Source organism: Littorina saxatilis, linkage group LG6 (assembly GCF_037325665.1).
Source record: "Littorina saxatilis isolate snail1 linkage group LG6, US_GU_Lsax_2.0, whole genome shotgun sequence".
Classification (NCBI taxonomy): Eukaryota; Metazoa; Mollusca; class Gastropoda; order Littorinimorpha; family Littorinidae; genus Littorina; species Littorina saxatilis.
The window spans coordinates 35928429-35949096 of NC_090250.1; the positions used below are offsets into that span (position 1 = coordinate 35928429).

The 20668-nt window shown below is 39.6% G+C and overlaps 1 protein-coding gene across 2 annotated transcripts in view; it reads left to right on the forward strand.

Moving 5' to 3' along the window:
- LOC138969120 (transient receptor potential cation channel subfamily M member-like 2) overlaps nucleotides 1-20668 on the forward strand; it is a 128882-nt gene that overhangs the window by 76056 nt on the left and 32158 nt on the right. For both annotated transcript variants that reach the window (XR_011456378.1, XM_070341829.1), the window contains exons 15-22: nucleotides 1781-1854; nucleotides 8422-8559; nucleotides 9350-9493; nucleotides 12452-12685; nucleotides 13447-13621; nucleotides 14512-14562; nucleotides 14942-14959; nucleotides 16889-17009. Coding sequence is in view for 1 of the 2 variants with exons in the window: in XM_070341829.1 (XP_070197930.1) it covers nucleotides 1781-1854; nucleotides 8422-8559; nucleotides 9350-9493; nucleotides 12452-12685; nucleotides 13447-13621; nucleotides 14512-14562; nucleotides 14942-14959; nucleotides 16889-17009 (955 nt within the window). In the remaining variant the exon portion in view is untranslated. The remainder of the gene's footprint in view (nucleotides 1-1780; nucleotides 1855-8421; nucleotides 8560-9349; nucleotides 9494-12451; nucleotides 12686-13446; nucleotides 13622-14511; nucleotides 14563-14941; nucleotides 14960-16888; nucleotides 17010-20668) is intronic.

The following is a 20668-nucleotide window of genomic DNA, read 5'->3' on the forward strand; positions in this document are numbered from 1 at the left end:
GTATGTGAGAGATAAATGAGAGATAGACAGGGAACGCCAGAGAAAGAAAGAATGCGCCAGAAACAATATGACGTCATTAATCATCATAAAAATTCATTACACTGTATGTCACGTGCCGTCATTCCATTCTTTCCATAAGCTTACCATCCCGAAGAAGGCAGTAACGTGCCGAAATATTGATTATAGATATAAACGTACCTAACCTGGTTACTGGTGTGTTTTCTTTTTATTTACATACTCTTCTTGTGTAAATCACTAAGTGCAGTGCACATGCAGTGCAGGTCTTTGTTTAATGCCTCTGTGTGTGTGTGTGTGTGTGTGTGTGTGTGTGTGTGTGTGTGTGTGTGTGTGTGTGTGTGTGTGTGTGTGTGTGTTTATACATGTATCCAATCTGTGCAGTAAGTGCCAAACTGTGCAGTGACATGTGATTGGGAAATGTAGGAACGCATGTGTGTGTGTGTGTGTGTGTGTGTGTGTGTGTGTGTGTGTGTGTGTGTGTGTGTGTGTGTGTGTGTGTGTGTGTGTGTGTGTGTGTGTGTGTGTGTGTGTGTGTGTGTGTGTGTGTGTTTAGGTTGTGTTCTTTTTTGGGGTGGGGGCGTATAAAAGATTGGGTTCCTTTCTTAAGATGGGTTCCCGGTGTGTTTAGGTTGTGTTCTTTTTTGTGCCAAACTGTGCAGTGACATGTAGTTGGGAAATGTAGGAATGCGTGTGTATGTGTGCATGTGTGTGTGTGTGTGTGTGTTTAGGTTGTGTTCTTTTTTGGGGTGGGGGCGTATAAAAGATTGGGTTCCTTTCTTAAGATGAGGTCCCGGCCTCCTTCTTGTGTGCATACATCCAAGCGTGTTTATGTGCATGATTGATCTGAACATGTTTGCATTTGTGTGTGTGACTGTGAATGTATTCACCTTTTTTACATTTAGTCAAGTTTTGACTAAATGTTTTAACGTAGAGGGGGGAATCGAGACGAGGGTGTGGTGTATGTATGTGTGTGTGTGTGTGTATAACGCGATTCTGAGATTAACTACCGGTACTGGACCGATCTTCATGAAACCTAACATGAGAGTTCCTGAGTATTATATCTCCAGACTTTTTTTTTAGTTTTTGGATAAATATCTTTGATGACGTCATATCCGGCTTTTTGTGAAAGTTGAGGCAGCACTGTCACGCTCTCATTTTTCAACCAATTTGGTTTAAATTTTGGTCAAGTAATCTTCGACGAAGCCCGGACTCTGGTATTGCATTTCAGCTTGGAGGCTTAAAAGTTAATTAATGAGTTTGCTCATTAAAGTTGTCATTAAAATCGATTTTTCGCAAACAGATTTAAAATTGATTGCATCGTATTCTTCATTAAATTTTGAATCTAAAAATATATACATATGTCATGTTTACTCTTAAAATGTGATCACAATTAACGAAAATAGGTTAATTAGTACTTCGATTATTATTTAAGAAATCGATCCAAAAATGATTTCATCTTATTCCTTATCATTTCCTGATTCCAAAAACATATAAATATAATATGTTGTATTCGAAACAAGCTCAGAAAGTTAAAAAGAATACAGAAAAGCGCGCTTCCCTGCTTACCGCAGTACGCTATTTCGCTATTCTTGCATGTCAGTTTCACTTTGTGTTGCACGGAAAAAATGAGCGACTTCCTTGCCGCGTGGAATGACGAAGCTGTTTTGTCTTGGTTAAAAAAATGCAGTGCGTTCAGTTTTATTCTGTGGGTTCGACAGATTGACTAAATGTTGTAATTTCGCCTTACGCGACTTGTTTGCAGATGAAGAGGAAGTACATGAGGACGCCCAAGAGATGTCTATGCTGCTTCGAGTCACTTCCATGGAAGAGAAAATGGTATGTGAATTGAAGACCTGGTCTCGTTTCTCTTTATCTCTGTTGATTTCAGCTTATTTACTTAGACGGAGGACAAATCTTCTTCTTGACTGCCAGTATTTTTTTTAATATCCTTGTGGCATTTTTTCAGCAACAGCTTTTAAAGCCTGTGTGGAACTTCTACACTGAGCGAAGTTTGCTAAGTATTGCAGTTACTGATGGCTAAGATTTAATTCATTTGGATGAAAATAGCATGGTAATATCATTTTCTTTTTTTTACTTTTTCCTATAACTACTCTTTCCCTAAATTGATTCATCTTACCTTGAGTGGGGTTTAGTTTGAGAGCATGAGAAATATTATAAAATAGAAATGAGAGAATACTTGTGCACATGTCTTTGTAGCTCTCTATTTTGTCTTTATATTGTTAGTGTTTGAGTGTATGTAAATGTGTGTGTGTTTCTTTTGCAGACTGATTTTCTTGTGTGCTTCTTTGTTTGCTTGTTAATTGTTTCAAGTTTTGTTGCTGCAGATGTTGTTTGGTTTCATTTTGTGTCCTGTTATTGTTTCATTCTTAGTGGTAAAAATCTGGTGTTAAAGTAGTGAACATTAATTAATGCATTTGATCCTTGTAGTATTAATTGAATGGTATGGTGTGGCTTGTCTTCTGAAGGACAGACTTGGCGATGGTGCAGATCACAGAAGTGTCATGGTATTGACTGTTCAGCTGGTTGCATTCTTTTTAACTTTATTTTTCCTGCTTCTTTGTTTTTTGTTTTTTTCTGTTCCTGTTTTTGAGTTCGTTTCTTAAACAATTTGTTGAACTTTTGTGGCACAAGGTAGGTTTAGGGTTAACCAGGATTAAGCGTTTGGATACACAGACATGATAGAGTCCTTCAAACCTTTGATGTTCAATTAACTATTGATACCCAAATATGATATAGTCCTTCAAACCTTTGATGGTAAATGAACTCTGGATACACAGAAAAAAAAAATGATTGCAAGATCCAGTGAACGGGATGGGTGTTTTTGTCTTGAGAAGGTTTTGAAAGTTTGAAACTGAAAAAGTGTGCATTTGCATGATGTGCATATTGACCACTTGAGGTTTTGTGACAACAAATTGTGCTCCATTGATACTGCGTCATTATACTTTCACAGTAAGCATCTCTTGAAGGTGTATGTGTCAGAAAGTCAGTGGATAAAATCTCTACCCTTAGCTGGTACAAGAGATACAGAGAAAGGAATTATAACTGGTAGAAGATATACAGAGAAAGGAATTATAACTGGTAGAAGATATACAGAGAAAGGAATTATAACTGAATGTGTCAATGAATGTAAAGAAATCAAATGAGATGATATGAAGAGGGTCAAGACTGGAAAATAACAAATACAGGCAAATCCGGATAAGACGAAATTGAAGGGACCGAATTGTTATTGTGTCCTATCCGAAATTTCGACTTGGTCATAGTACCGTGAACTACGAAAAAAATCAAAGAGACCGCTTGAGTATCAGTCAAACAACTTGTGATAATGCATGTTTCAGCTACTAGGTACTATCCTGCCTTTGATCTGGCCCACACACAGATTTCCACTCTGTTAAACTCGGTCACTGACCGGTCACTGACCCCCATGCAGGAAGTGTTTCCTCTCTCAGATATGACAGGGGAACCACCTCTCATGGCAAAAACTGGGTCATTGACCCCTGGGAAGAAGGTCGTGTCTGTAAACAAGGCCACCCAATGCCTTTGATCTGGCCGCACACACAGAGCACACAAGACTGAACAAAGACTGAATGAGAGGCAACCCACAATTTGAATTCTTCTTCTTCCGTATAGTAACCACGTGGTTCACCCGTGAACACACACAAACACACACTGTGAGTACCACTCGCCTCTCCTTACTCCTCGCCCCCTCCTAACTTCACTTCATACTTTATTGCGTGCCAACTGACCAGTCGGTGTGGCGTCCGTGTAGAGAAGAAGGGAATAAGGTTACACAATGCGCTAGTGTGAGACGCCAAGTTTCGTGTTTCGAGTTGCTGTAGTAAATATAGAGTAAATTTTGTCTTTGGGACTGACTTTCTGTTGTGTGCTATCCGTCTTTCGACTTACGAAAGAGAAATCCCATTTCGAGCTCAGGGTACTTTGTACACATAGATAAAGAGGGATAATTCCGGACCAGAATTTCTTTGTGTGCTAAGCGAATTTTTGACTTAACCGTTTGTGAGTTAGCTGGATTTGCCTGTACATTGAAAGCTATCATTTTTTGGCAGAAGTTTATGAGAAGATAGGGTTTCCTTTCTTCTTGTAAACCTGGGGATACTTTAAAATTGCAAAGTTCTTTTCATAAGACATAATACATTATAAGATGTTTGGTGGCTTGTTGACTTACAAGCTTTTTTTGTTGGACTGAGGGGTGCATTATAATCTTTATCTACCAAGGCCATAGGCCGATCGAGGTTGATAAATATGAAAACCCAAGGTGATATGCTCCCCGAGGACCAACTAAAAATGCTAGTCTGACAACAAGCAACCAAACATCGTTTTTGTCATTATTTTGGATGAGCAAAAGCAAGCACAATAACAGACCCCTTTTCTGAACGTAATTTTCAGAATGCAATTCTAGGCCTCAAAACGTGTCACAGTATTGCGAGACAACACATCATACTTGTCTGTGATTGCCAAAGATAGCTTCTTCATCGTTTTTCTTCCAGTCTAAAAATGTACAGAGCTGCCATCATGTTTGTGAGTTCCATAAGTTTTGGGCATATTCCTATTCTTTTAAGTGTTTTATGACTTTTCGTTATGCATTTTGCGATTGCAAGATAAGTTGGAAATTGTCAATGAGTCGCTGCGGTAATTATCAACATTGATTGGGTCTTTGAGAGTGAATGCTTACAATCGTTGTCCTCGGAAACACGAATCCAAAGCTATGATAGTTCCAGACATCAAACAATCAGCCTGATTGGCGTTTACCTTTGACAATCCACGTTTCACCTGAAAGCTCAAACCCATTCACCACCTCGATTTGTTACATGGGGAACAGTGTTATCTATTCCCCAGCTGGTTATGAATGAAAACTCGTGAAAATGATGACAAAAGTTTGTATTGCAACCGGGCATGCAGTACACAGGAATGTTACTTGGCTTGAGTACATTCAATACATAATACATCCAAACACAACAAACAAACAGGGTGCTCACCAAATTCCGTACACACAATTAGGTGAGCACTCTGTTTGGTTGTTGTGTTTGAATGTATTATGTTCTTTTGACAGGAAACTAACCATCAGGAACATTTTTGTTAAAGTGGCGTTCAAGTGTCTTTGTATTTGCATCATGCTGTACATTTTTTGAGCACACAAAGAAAATTTGGCTTCAGGGTTTTCTTCTAAATATGTCTGTGTTTCCAAGCTGATGATAAATAAATGAAAAGAATTGGTTTGCTCTATTCTGTTCTGTGCCCCTTGAAGAATAAAGCTGGATCAAAGAAGGTATGTGGGGATGTTTTTGTCAACTTGTTTAGATGATTCTTTCTTTAGATAAAGGCATCTGTGGAAAATACTGTCTGTGTTGCATGATCTAACACAAATTATCTCTGTGATTTTCTTTCCTTTCTCTTCTTAATTGATTGTGATCATAATTTTGTTTCCTATGAACACTGTCTGAAGCACTGATATCACATCTTTCATGCTTTATACACTAATTTGTTCAACATGGTTCAGTTCTTGGTGAGTGTTAATTCCACACATAAAACTGAAATGTCTAACATGTATTAATGTTTTTTTAAAGTAGCGTGTACATGTACCACCTTTGTGTTTGACATGATTTAGTTGGAAGTGGCATTAGTGACACGTGTTATTAATTTGCTCATACTCATACCAGTTTTGCCTTTCTTAGTTAGCTCCATAATACCAGCAACATGTTCTTCATGATCGGCAAAAGGGCAGTTTTTACCAAACATAGTATTTTGTACTAATGTAAAAGTTTTGTCATCATCCCAAATTGACAGAGCTTTAAAGAAGTGAATATTTTTGGGCTTTCCAAAATTGATAAAAAATTTTTTTTATAAACAGGTCAAAACAAAAGACGCAGTCTGCTTTCCTGACTTTGTGATAAGGGAAATTGCTGACAATTTATGTCACATTGATGGTTGAATAACAAAAGAAAGAAGTGATCTTTTCTTTATGTCCGATATGCGGAAAATGGCTTTAAATCCAGGGCAGTTGTCAGAGATGCGGAGAATAGCTATATATGGGCAAAAAGTGTCAGTGAGGGATGATGAAGTCGATGATTAAGAGATAAAGTTTTCTCTTGTACACAATGCAAAAAAAGTAGTACTGTGGTTGGAGAATGTGTCCTTAGAAATTGTGATGTAGGTTGGTGAACGGAATTTCTGCATGGTGGCACGCAGGAGAGACTGTCTAGAACTGTCTTTGTTTGCAAATGCGTAGTTTCTTGGTGGAAGTATGTTTAGATTTTAAGGGCAAAATGCAAATATTGACTGTAAAAAGACGTCGTTGCATGTAAGAAGTACACACACAAATAAAACCTTGCTGGAATTTTTTTTGCAAACACTGATGCTGTGAATAACAGAGATTTCCTTGATGAGAAAAAAATCTGCAGTCACAACCAACAGTAAACCCTGGGCAGGTTGTTGGACTGACGCAACTTGTGGGCCATATTACTAGACTAATTTGTACATTATCTCCAGCAGTTAAGAGGGAACACACTTTGAGGATGAAAATTATAACATAGAGGCAAGCAACTGAAGAGTTTGTTTGGGATCAGAAGGAAAGACATCGGGACTGTAGGTGTTATACAAGTCATAATTTTTTAATCATGAAAATAGCTGCTGTCCAGTGTTTAAGGTTAGAGAAAATTGATATCTAATTTGTCCCTCGAGTTCATATTACATATATCTGCATCATAGAATTAGTACTTACCTGGTCTGCTTGATATACTTGTAACTGTTTCATTTGGTTTTCTTTGATTCGCCTTAAACTTTCTGTTATCTTGAGTACTTCACATACAGTGTACGTAACATTTTAGAATTATTTACTTTTGTACTGTTCATTTTTTCTCTCATACTTTTAAAGGAACAGACACTTGAAGAATACTTCTTCTGTTATTTTAATTTAACTGAATTGTGTCTTGGTTTTGGGCTTTCTCTTTTATTTTCCCTTGAGCGCCTTTTACACATTTTCTTTGTGCATTTAGTGGATAGAATAACAGTGTTGCAGTAGTATTTTTGACTCACCTGAGTAATCCGGAGAGTCTTAGTAATGAGCAGTGTTAGGCCGCTCGACTGGCTGGTGGACATGCATGCATGCAGTCAGCCAGCCGTCCCGCTGTCCGTAAACTAAAAACTTGTTATTATAGTTTTCTCCGTTGTTTTTCAAGCATCTCCAGACAAGACCCAAGTCACAGATCGAGGGGTTAAGTTAGGGTCATTTTTGTGGGTTTTTTTTCTCAATGTTTTTAAAGCTAGATCTTTGAATCTTGACACACTATAAGGGTTGGATGAGCTTCATGTTATAGATACATTTTCTTGGGTGTTCATAGAGCAGATGATTTGTTTTTGATTGATATTACATGACGAGGGTGATGCGTACTGTATAAGCATTTGTTCTTCTTGTTGAACAAGTACATGTACTAACAAGTGGACAATGATTGTAAAAAAGAAGTAATGGGGAAATAACACAAGTGAGCCTATACTTTTTTGAGACTAATGCCACATTTATAAATGGGTGTTTTTTTAATCGTATTTCTTTCTTTTCTTTTTCTTTTATTTCTGCTGAGCATTGATGCTGTTAACCGTTGCTTGTACTATAGCCAATTTTGTATTTCATGTGACTTTATTCTCTTGGTCAATGTAGTTTTGTCCGAATGCATTGTTTTGGCAAGCAGTTAACCCATATATAGTGGCTGTAAAATAACGCATGGCTTGATTAAAAAAATTATGCTGCAAAGAAAAAGCAGCTGTTCAACTACATGTAGATTCCAATCTACAGAAAATATTGCAGAGAAACTTTCCGGTGGTCTTGTCTTGCATCATTTTTTACTTTTATCTCAAGAACAACAAATATCTGTTCAAATTTTTTTATATATTTTTTTTTATATCAATTACATCTCTTTATGTTCTCATGATAGTTTTTTCCTTTTGAATATTCTTGTTTATCATCAAACTTGTATTTCTTCTTCTCTGACCTGTTATTCCTTAGTATAAGTGCAGTCACTTTCAGTGCAAGGAAGAGGGAACAAAGTGGAACAAACAAAAAAACTTCTGTTGTCCCCCTTTTCATTTTGCCTCACCAGCCCCCCCTCCCCTTTAAATTTTTTATTTTTTTTATTAGTTATCATCCCCTCCCATCCCCCTCCACCCCCATCCCCCAACCTCCTTTCTTTCTGTCTTTTTTTTGTCTTTCCATGTTGATTTGTTGTTGTAATTTTGAATGCACATATCTGTCGTGTTAAATACATCCTCCCCCTCCTTTACTTTTCAGTCAACCCAGCATTTTGTTTATTTTCAATATTAATCGGTCTTTCCATTCCCTGTATTTGAATTCAGTGGTGATTTACTTTGCAACAGCGCGGGAGACGAAAGAAGAGCAGGATGAAAGTGACATTCCAAACCCTCCTTGAGACAGTGGATGGTTCACACATTCCGGTGTGGAAACAGATTCACTACCTTTGGTCAGCCCCCATCACCAAGTTCTGGCTCAACCAGGTGAGAACAAAGTGTTCAGTTTAAAGGCTTGAAGTGTCTGTCTGCAAGTCCTAAATGCTGTAATTACATCATTACTACAGAGGAACCCCCCTTTTAAGACCTCCACAAATCTGAGAAAATCAGGTCTTAAAAGGGAGGACATCTTAAATTGGGGGGGTCTTAAAAGGGGGGTTCCACTGTTCTAAGGTCAGTGTCTGTAAACTAGGCCAGGCAGCTGGTCTCAGCTGAAAATATGGTCATTGGCCTGGGGTCACATTAGGCCTGCATACAGCTCTCCGAATGCAGATTCTTTGATCTCACTGACCGAGGAGAAATTAAAATGCCTATTGAATGGATTTTTCTCAATTTAACTTTGAAAGTTGGGACTGCGCCTTTTACAACGAAGCGCCTCGGAGTCCCCAAAATATGCTATGTTCAGTGGGGACAATAAATGACCTTTTTGGCATCATAGCAGCTCTCACGAGATATCTGTGAGACATGCTCTTTGTAATTCAATTCAATTCAAATCAATAAAACAGACATTTTTCTTTTGGCTCGTGTACGAAAATATCACATAGAACCACAATCTAAGAACATAGTTTATAGACACATAAAAGTACACATCATAATGCTTCGAAAGTCACGAGAACTACGATCTTCTGCCTTCGCAGCTCTCACAAGATAGCGTACAACATTCTTTGCTATGCTTTGAGGATTGCAAGAGTTTTCGAGAACTTGGAATATCGATAGGGTCTGTTAATGTACTTTGTTTTGGAAAAACTGTGTGCATGCAGTGTCATGTGTTCTGCAGTTGATGTACTTCATGTACCTGATGGTGATGAGCGCTGCCCTCCTGTTGCCTGGATGTGGAGACTTTCAACTCAACCTCGTTGTGCTGTGCTGGACATTCGCCATCTGGGTCGAGCTCCTGCGTCGCACCTACCTCAAGAGAAAGGTACTTGTCACACAAAATAATGCTTACCATGTGCAGGCAGACCTGGAAACCCATACGATTTTGGCGTATTTTGTACCCATGATTGTCTAGAATACAAGCAGTATGGTCAATGGAAAAAATACGATGAGAAAATATCCTAGACTACTTTGTTTTACAAGCGCATCCCGAAGCCGATCCAGTACTTTCACACATGTTGTAAATGTATTTGTAAACTTAATTAACGGTGTGACGGACACGTGTGAAGCATGTTTGAATCATGGATGTTCAAATGCTGTGTGGAGTTACACTCATTTTTCTGAAAATACACAAAGTTTGCTTGAGAATACTCCCAAGTGTAAAACAGGGGTTCCCAGGTCTGCATTTAACAACTTATGCAACACTCGTGTTAAAGGCACCGTAAGCCTCCCGTAAACCATCACTGAGCTCCCCGAGCCAGAGACTGTAGAGTACACAGAGACGCTTCATCCTTCTTTGCGCTGCAGTGCAAAACTGAGACCGGCCAGCCAGCGCGCGGGAAAAGAGCCACTCCCTGCCGCACAAGGTAGCTCGCGTATAGCGGCTGCTGTTGGCTGTGTTTATATCACGCTTGTATCAACAATACTGTCTGTTCTGTCCGGCTGACAGTGCTGCAAAAAGTAACTGGATGAAAAAATATGTTTGTTTGTGAACATCCTTTTTAAATGACCATAAAAACACCTCAGAAAATGGTGTAGATTAAATTAAATCAAATTTACTTGGGCAATATCCGCTGCATCGCTGTAGTTATGCAAACATGATTCAAGTCAGTGTCTTTTCACGAACTAACCGTCGTTCTTGTTGTGTGCTTTAGTCAAATACAAATACATACTGAATACATGGTCAGTTAAGCCTGAGAAAATATGTCGGGAATAAATCGTTTAACAAAATAGTTCCCGGTTAAATCGGTAATTAAGCCATTTAGTCAATTTGGCATCGTCCCAGCACCTCGACACTGAAATGGGTAGTCAATTACACGGAGCTAAGAAGTTATGTAAAATACAGCAACTTAAACAACATTCTTGTGACCAAGCTGACTTTAAAGAATCTTGATCGATCGATGATTTTCTTATTTCGTATCGTTGCTTATATCTTGTTCAGAAAACTCTCTCTCTCTCTCTTTTTTCTCTCTCTCTCTCTCTCTCTCTCTCTGAGTCAGTCACACACACACACACACACACACACACATACACACACACACACACCCACCCACCCACCCACCCACCCACCCACCCACCCACCCACCCACCCACAAGCAACAACACCAATGATACGACAGGTAAGATAGACGTATAACCATGGTTTGTGTAAATATGCTGTAGTCTTTTATACCGGGGCGAGATAGAGATACATTTACTGACACAAGATATATTTATGAGAAGGGCCCCAAATATGGACCAGTTTTTGTTTCATGCTTGTTTCCTCGTGAAGAAGTTTCATTTTGTGCTTGGTTGTTATCTGTTCAGTTAACCGTTCTGCTTCGCTGCAGCGAGTTAGCTTTTAAAGGCATTAAACAGAAACAAAAACAAAATCACAACTTGTCTATATTTATGAGCCTTAGCAGAAGAACAAAAGTCGGTCCCCATATTAGGGGCCCTTCCTCCATATATGGAATTTTTTCAGATTTCAAATCTAAAAAGAATGTTGTCAGAGTAAGGCGCGGCATGGTTATAACATAGTTGAGGATAACCTCACAGGATTATAATTTTGAAATTTGAACATCCTGAAGCCTTTGGCATGTGAGTTTGAGCAATTGATGGCCGAACACCATGCCCCACTGTGCTTTCGTGTTGGCGCGGCCATGGTTGTGCTGCACGATATCGCTACTGCTGTGGAAAGCGAAAGTAGGTTGTCCCATGTTTCCGCGTGGTGGCGCCACAGGGCTTCCTGTCTCAATTTTAAGCACCGTATGAAGCGTCTCTGTGTACTCTACAGTCTCTGCCCGAGCCTCTACATACAGCACAAGCATACTTCCATTTGAACGCTCACCGAACGGGAACATCCTGGCTGCTTTCTGTCAAGAGTGAGACATTTTCAAAGAATTTATTTTCATGGACTATCCGAAGGGACAATCAGGCGCCTCATTTTGGTGCTAGACCTAACTTTTAAAATCTAAATAATAAATTGACAGCTTATTACACAAATATTCTTAAATCATAAAAGAATTATTTTTTCATCAAGACAAGATCAGTACAATTCCAAGTGCCTCTGAGGTTTGTGTACAGCATTACCCTGAAATGCCTCTGAAGTTTGTGTGTACAGCATTACCCTGAAGTGCCTCTGATGTTTGTGTGTACAGCATTACCCTGAAGTGCCTCTGATGTTTGTGTGTACAGCATTACCCTGAAGTGCCTCTGACGTTTGTGTGTACAGCATTACCCTGAAATGCCTCTGATGTTTGTGTGTACAGCATTACCCTGAAATGCCTCTGATGTTTGTGTACAGCATTACCCTGAAATGCCTCTGATGTTTGTGTGTACAGCATTACCCTGAAATTCCTCTGATGTTTGTGTGTACAGCATTACCCTGAAGTGCCTCTGATGTTTGTGTACAGCATTACCCTGAAGTGCCTCTGACGTTTGTGTACAGCACTACCCTGAAGTGCCTCTGACGTTTGTGTACAGCATTACCCTGAAGTGCCTCTGACGTTTGTGTACAGCATTACCCTGAAGTGCCTCTGACGTTTGTGTGTACGACATTACCCTGAAGTGCCTCTGACGTTTGTGTACAGCATTACCCTGAAGTGCCTCTGACGTTTGTGTGTACAGCATTACCCTGAAGTGCCTCTGACGTTTGTGTACAGCATTACCCTGAAGTGCCTCTGATGTTTGTGTACAGCATTACCCTGAAGTGCCTCTGACGTTTGTGTACAGCATTACCCTGAAATGCCTCTGACGTTTGTGTACAACATTACCCTGAAGTGCCTCTGATGTTTGTGTACAGCACTACCCTGAAGTGCCTCTGACGGTCAACGTGTTGGAGTGCATCCTTGTGACCTTGTTCCTGGTGCTGATGCTGGTGGTGCGTATCCTGCCGCACTTTGTGGAGTACATCAGCTTCATGACCACCAAGTTCTTCATGAGCGTCTACCTCCTCATCTTCTACTTCCGCTTCATGGCCATGTCCGTCCCTGTCAGCCCCACACTGGGTCCCATGCTGGTCAGCATCATCATGATGGTCTGTGGCTTTCACTCTTTTTAAGGGCACAGAAATTACGTTTTGTTTTTCCGGCAAGCTTTTCAAGTTTTGTTTCAAGGTTCTTGATAAAAATCCTGAGAAAAAGTGATTTTTGAATGAATTATGGGTCAAAATAAACATTTGTTTTGATTTTTTGGGATTTAACATGTAGTTTTTTTAGGCAGATTCATCTTCCAGAAAATTTAAAATAGAACTTTGCTGTATGTTTTAGTTCACTCTAAAACGGTCCCTAGATGCAACAACAGAGCAACTTCTTCAAATTTATAAACAGATTTTATGAATGTTTACATATGATGTGGATGACTTTTCTCTTAAATTGTGAAAATGTTGACACTCAAAGTGAAGAAATGCATTAATTCTAAAAAACATTAAACAAAAATGGCTAATTATTGTTTGTTTTTAATTGTAGCAACAGGCAATCCAAATTTCCTTGAAAGCAAAAACAAAATTGTGAACTGTACATGTGCCGGTAGCTAACATGTTTTATATAGTTTAACCCAGGTGAGAGGGACAAAATAACGTTTGTCTTTACATGCACAATTTATCTTTCACTAGAAGGGGTTTAGTTCATATTTACAAGACCAAGATGCTTCAGCGTCTGGACTCCCAGCGTTATTCATTTCCTTGAAACTCATTCTTCCTTGAATGGATTGCCTGGGCTTTCAGTTGCTCCTTGAGTAGGTCCTTGTGATTGTCATTAATACGTCTGATTTAGATATTTCTTTGTTTTCTGTTTTCAGACCAAGAAGGATTTCAGCGATTGGATGCGTCTGTTTTTCTTGGTGCTGGTATCTGGAGCACTAACGATACAGGCCGTCATCTATCCCATGTTCCCCCTGGGCATTGAGTCTCTTCGCCAGGCCTTCTCTCGAGCCATCTTTGGCCTCTTCCTCACCAAGATTGATGACCTTGATGGTGAGTGATGACCTTGATTGTGAAGGATGACCTTGATGGTTGATGACCTTGGTAGTAATTAACAACCTTGGTGATTAGCGATTGTCTTTGAAGTGACTAATAAAAGATAATTGTGAGTGATGACCTTGGTTGTGAGTAAAGGTCCTTATGGGCTTTGATGACCTGAAAATACAGTGTGACCTGATATTGCATGATGCGCTCAATAGACGAACTCAGAAAATAACTTGGTTAGGTTTGCATGGGTTGTGAAAGAGTGAACACTCTTGATTTTAGTGAGGCAAGCTTTCTACACGTGCTCCTTCTCCGCATGTTTCAGACAAACCCCTTGCTAGTGACTGGCTAATGTCACGTGTGGAAAGTTTGACTCACTAAAAGCAAGAGCATTTACTCTTTCACAACCTCTACAAACCCGACATAATTATTTCCAAACAACGTCTGTTGAAGACTACTACCTGCAGCAGAATCAAAGTCTGCGCTGCATGATTTTACTTATGCAGTGTTTGTTCAGGGTGAAATACATAGCTCAAGCCTGTTCCCAGGGCTTCATTTCTGCCTCCTTAGCTGCAGGCAGGCTGAGCTATTTTTAGCATCATTTCCACCACTGCTCTACTGGCTCACTCAGTCATACACTAATAAAGTACCATCTTCCGGTATAGCGCGGAAGTATTTGGAAATAACAAGCAAGCGAGCTTAACAGTGTGCTGGCTGCAGCAGTTGGTTAAGCCTCTGCCTTGACTGGTTTTTTTTACTCGCACCAAAATGCAGGCCAGGAACAGCCGTGAGCTACAGCATGTAATATGAAAATGGATGAGCCATAGGGTAAACTGTTTTATGCTGCAATTGAAAGAAGGATGGTCATTTCATTGTCACTTCTTGTTTTCTTTTTGCAGGATTCGAGTGCTCAGCGATATATGATAACGAAGAGGTCAAGTACTGCCATGGTAAGAAAGTTTTTCTGATGCCGAATTTCTTTCCATGTGTGTGTGTGTACTTCCATGATGATAGTGACTGTGAAGAGAGAGTTCTGACTTCTTATGATATAGAGAATTACCATTAACATATACTGGGACTTATAGCTTTTTGGGGGGACAAAATGTCCTGTACATTAAATAGAGGCATGCTGCTGACAAGATTTGATTAATTTCATTGTGGATTTTTACGTTTTGTTTCTTGTTTTGTATGAAGAAAAATGTATTGACATTTGGTTTGCTGATGCTGTGTAAAGAAATATTTATTGACATTCTAGTATGTTTGTTATGAACAGGGACATGCATGCATTATATTCCCAACCCTATGTCACAATTCTTTGTTTTGTTTCAGGCAATAAGTACCTGAATCGTGAGTCAATTGCTTTTTTCTTTTTTTTTTCTTCAACAATTTTTGAGTCACTTGAGAAAAAGTGACTCTATGTAATCGGTCAGTGTTAGTCTGTCCGGCCGGCCGTCCGGCCGGCCGTCCGTAGACACCACCTTAACGTTGGACTTTTCTCGGAAACTATCAAAGCGATCCGGCTCATATTTTGTTTAGTCGTGACCTCCAATGACCTCTACACTTTAACGATGGTTTCGTTGACCTTTGACCTTTTTCAAGGTCACAGGTCAGCGTCAAAGGAAAAATTAGACATTTTATATCTTTGACAAAGTTCATCGGATGTGATTGAAACTTTGTAGGATTATTCTTTACATCAAAGTATTTACATCTGTAGCCTTTTACGAACGTTATCAGAAAAACAAGGGAGATAACTAGCCTTTTCTGTTCGGCAACACACAACTTAACGTTGGGCTTTTCTCGGAAACTATAAAAGTGACCGGGCTCAAATTTTATGTGAACGTGACTCCCAGTGACCTCTACACTTTGACGTCTGCTTTGGTGACCTTTGACCTTTTTCAAGGTCACAGGTATGTCTTGAAGGAAAAAAATTGAAATATCATATCTCTGAAACTATTCATCGGATTTGATTCAAACTTTATAGGATTATTCTTTACATCAAATTATTTACATCTGTATTGTGTTGTGAATAGCAATTTCTTCCTGTCCATCTGATGCCTCATATAATATTCAGAACTGCGAAAGTGACTCGATCGAGCGTTTGCTCTTCTTGTTTATTCAGGCAAGCACAGATTAAATTACATATTCTTACTCCGATATTCTTTAAATGTGTTGACCTTGTTTTTTTGTAGACCCTCTAGCAAGAGTGATGCAACCAAACACCTTCAAGTATAGAGGTTTTTCATGTTCAATTCCCCCCCCCCCCCCCCCCCCCCAATTTTGTTGTTGTTGCTGTTTTCAGTTTTAAAACAGGAGAGGCTCAAATAGCCCCTCTTGAAATGCTAAAATTCATTTTCGGCTGGGTGGTTACAAATACCTTCAAGTTTACAAGATTGTACATATTATGCATATCCGCAAAGCCCGTTTGTTCTGAAATAGATTTAGAGTCAAAAGAGGCCATTCAAATCCTCCCTGAAATGCAAAAATTCGTTTTTGAGTGGAGGGCGCTGCCCCCCTGGACCCCCCAGCAAGGGTGCTGCCCCTGCACCCCGCCGGGGCCTTAACGGCCCCTGGACCACGGCCTTTTCAGTTTTTTCATTTTCCAGCAGTTGCACCCATGCGTGAAGGATTGTGGTATAGATACAGTTCTCACCCAGCTGCTGTTCGCCGATTCGGGGAAGACGATTTCACATTGTTTGGTTTCGTAGCCCCAGAAAAATAGATAAAGAAGATACCAAAGGAGATTTCCTACAGGTTGATCTGCACAGCGTGTTTCCAGTGTGTGCGCGAGGAAGCGCTGTCGAAAGCGCAGTGTCGATCTGGCAGTCGTGTCCCCGTAGGTAGGCTACAGACAGACAGATCTAGATCTAGTGTCTCCCGCTCTTGCACCGTGTCACCTATGCTTACTGTGTGTGTGTGTGTGTGACGGAGTGAATGAGTTTGTGTTACTGTTTGTCGATTTCTTACGGGAGCCTCGAAGGCTTCGCCTCTTGTTTATATGGACAACGAAGAGTAAAATAGTTATTTTGACTGATGCTGGATACTGTGTGTGTAAACTTTCCTTTTTTGCCTGCAACAGTATTTTTTCTTCAATTTGCAATCTGCTTTTTCATATGGACAACGGAGAGTAAAATAGTTATTTTGACTGATGCATGATACTGTGTGTGAAAACTTTCTTTTTTTGCCTGCTGGATACTGCTTTCTCATATGGACAATGTACGAAGAGTAAAATAGTTATTTTGACTGATGCATGATACTGTGTGTGAAAACTGTTATCAGAAACGGTAAAGGACCAGCTGGCCAAGTGCCCCCATGGGAGTCTGCTGAACTACCTGATTGTCATTCCATACCTCCTGAACGCCAAGCTCATCTTCATCACTCTGCTTTACGCCATGTTTGCGTGAGTGTGTGTGTGTATGTGTGTGTATGTGCAAGTGCGTGACCTTGTGTATGCGTGTGTGTGAGTATGTGTGTGTGTGTGTGTGTGTGTGTGCAAGTGCGTGACCTTGTGTATGAGCCTGTGACAAAAGGTCGGCAATCACAACTGAAAGTGACAATTTCCAAAATGGATTTAAAGTGATCTCCAAAGTTTAAAACAACAGTTAAAACTTACTGAAACAAAGGTATATAACTATCCCTGTTAAAATTCATCCAAGATTGTCGAAATATATTGTGTTTATATGATGTAATAATATGTCCACTGTGACAACCAACACTCACACATCTTGATTATTTCCACTCGCATCAAATAGAACACCAAAACTGACCTCAGGTTTTTTTTTATATATATGTCAAATACCTTTATTTCCTTCACTCAACACACAAAATAATTGTCATAACATGACAGCAGGAACATGGGTACACATTTGTGCTGTTGGTTGTCGCTAAACAGGAATGGACATATTCTGATAAATGAAATGTGCAAGATTTGGATATAAAACATAGCAGCTAACACACATGGCAATGTTGTTTTCCTAGAATTAAAGAATAACAAGTCGCGTAAGGCGAAATTACTACATTTAGTCAAGCTGTCGAACTCACGGGATGAAACTGAACGCACTGTATTTTTTCACCAAGACAGTACAGCTTCGTCAATCCCCGCGTGAAGGAAATCGCTCACATCCCACGTGCAAAACGTAGTGATATTGACACGCCAGATTAGCGCGGTAGCGTATTGTGCTAAGCAGGAAAGCGCGCTTTTCTGTATTCTTGTTAACTTTCTGAGCTTGTTTTGAGTACAACCTATCATATCTATATGTTTTTGGAATAAGATGAAATCATTTTTGGATCGATTTCTTAAATTTTAATCGTAAGATTAATTAATCTATTTTCGTTAATTGTGATCACATTTTAAGAGTAAACATGACATATGTATATATTTTTAGATTCAGAATGTGATAAAGAATACGATGCAATCAATTTTAAATCTGTTTGCGAAAAATCGATTTTAATGACAACTTTAATGAGCAAACTCATTAATTAATTTTTAAGCCTTCAAGCTGAAATGCAATACCAAAGTCCGGGCTTCGTCGAAGATTACTTGACCAAAATTTCAACCAATTTGGTTGAAAAATGAGAGCGTGACAGTGCCGCCTCAACTTTCACGAAAAGCCGGATATGACGTCATCAAAGACATTTATCAAAAAAATGAAAAAATGTCTGGAGATACCATACTCAGGATCTCTCATGTCAAGTTTCATGAAGATCGGTCCAGTAGTTTTCTCTGAATCGCTCTACACACACACACACACATACACCACACCCTCGTCTCGATTCCCCCCTCTATGTTAAAACATTTAGTCAAAACTTGACTAAATGTAAAAAGGAACATGTCTTTTGATGTTAGTTACAAACACATCATTTCAGCTGTTGTTTGTCACCACCCTGCAATGGACATACTTTTAAATGTGAACATTTACAATGTAAAAAAAAGAAAGTTTCCTTCAAATATATATTTTGATCGACACCCATTGCCTTCTTGTATCATTTCAAGTTTATCTGCAGTGTAAGGGAATTTTTAATGAGCCAAACACATGTAACCGTGTCCCTGAAGTATGTCCAATGAGCAGAAATCGAAAGAGGATAACTCTGTTATTAAAACACCACAACAACAGGGTTGCACGCTCTGCAGGCGTCTCTGTCACTGTTTTCGATTGGTATTAACAGAAGCTCTGAAAAGTGTCTAATCTATGATTAATAGTCAAAGCAGTAGTTGGTTGTGACGATTCTGTCGGTCGTGATGTTATTAACAAACTAGAATCAAACGGACATACTAGTCTCTTACCTTCACGTGTTCGTGTGGCCATTTTTGGAACTGAAAGCGAGGCTCTCCTTGCATCCGGCATGTTACGGTTTATGCAAAAGCTAAGATCGGACCAGCTACGCATTGTGAAGTGGAAAAATCGGTGAATCTTTGGTCGTGACGTTCGGACAAACTATCAGCCACGGCACACATTTTTTCAAAATACCGTTGATGTTCAAACTTTCCAATATGCAGTATATAGTTTTATCGTTATTACTGTTGTTTATAAAGAAAAACATGTTTAAAATTGTCCAGGAAGCGATCAGGTGAGAGAAAAAAAAAGATAAATGGGAAACACATCAGTGGGACAAACGCGAGTCACAACGGACTGACTGATTCTTTTGGGTCAAAATCATCCGAATTTACAACAGCTTAACCATAATGTTGACTGAGGTGTATTTTTCAAACCTCAGTTGTGTGGTTACTTGCTAAAATTTAGTGCTTATGATTTTGGAATAATTTTTTTTTATCAACAAAGTAGGTGAACACACACAGGAGGGAAACAAAGAGAATATATTTATACTTTTTTTTCTTTAAATAACATCCAGATTCACAGACATCAACATGTTGTCATATGTATCTCTCATAGGTATATTCAAAACAACAAACTCGCATAAAAATAGTAAAGCTTTTGTGAAAACATTTTATTTTCTTTGCAAACGCACAAGGGTATACCGAACGACCTTTTGTCACAGGCTCGTATGCATGTGTGTGTGTGTGTTTGGTACAGTGGACCCCCCTTCTCCACTTTTAAGAACCCTTGATTTAAGGCTCTCTCGGGCGGGGATGTAGCTCAGTCGGTAGCGCGCTGGATTTGTATCCAGTTGGCCGCTGTCAGCGTGAGTTCGTCCCCACGTTCGGCGAGAGATTTATTTCTCAGAGTCAACTTTGTGTGCAGACTCTCCTCGGTGTCCGAACACCCCCGTGTGTACACGCAAGCACAAGACCAAGTGCGCACGAAAAAGATCCTGTAATCCATGTCAGAGTTCGGTGGGTTATAGAAACACGAAAATACCCTGCATGCTTCCTCCGAAAGCGGCGTATGGCTGCCTAAATGGCGGGGTAAAAAACTGTCATACACGTAAAATTCCACTCTTGCAAAAAACACGAGTGTACGTGGGAGTTTCAGCCCACGAACGCAGAAGAAGAAGAAGAAGACTCCCTCTTTTTTAAGACCTGATTTTCTCAGATTTCTGGAGGTCTTAAAATGGGGGTTCCACTATATTGCGCAGACATTTTCTTCTTCTTCTGCGTTCCTGTCGCAGACATTTTGAAAAATATCCCAGTGGCAGTGCCTCCAGGTTTCTACCCCCCGCGGGTTAGGGGGAAGAATTTACCCGATGCTCCCCAGCATGTCGTAAGAGGCGACTAACAGATTCTGTTTCTCCTTTTACCCTTGTTAAGTGTTTCTTGTATAGAATATAGTCAATTTTTGTAAAGATTTTAGTCAAGCAGTATGTAAGAAATGTTTAGTCCTTTGTACTGGAAACTTGCATTCTCCCAGTAAGGTCATATATTGTACTACGTTGCAAGCCCCTGGAGCAAATTTTTGATTAGTGCTTTTGTGAACAAGAAACAATTGACAAGTGGCTCTATCCCATCTCCCCCCTTTCCCCGTCGCGATATAACCTTCGTGGTTGAAAACGACGTTAAACACCAAATAAAGAAAAAAGAAAGAAAAGCCTCCAGGTTTCTACCAAATTCCCCCCCTCCCCCCACTAATATCCTTATTACTGTTTCCTCCCTGCTGATCAAAT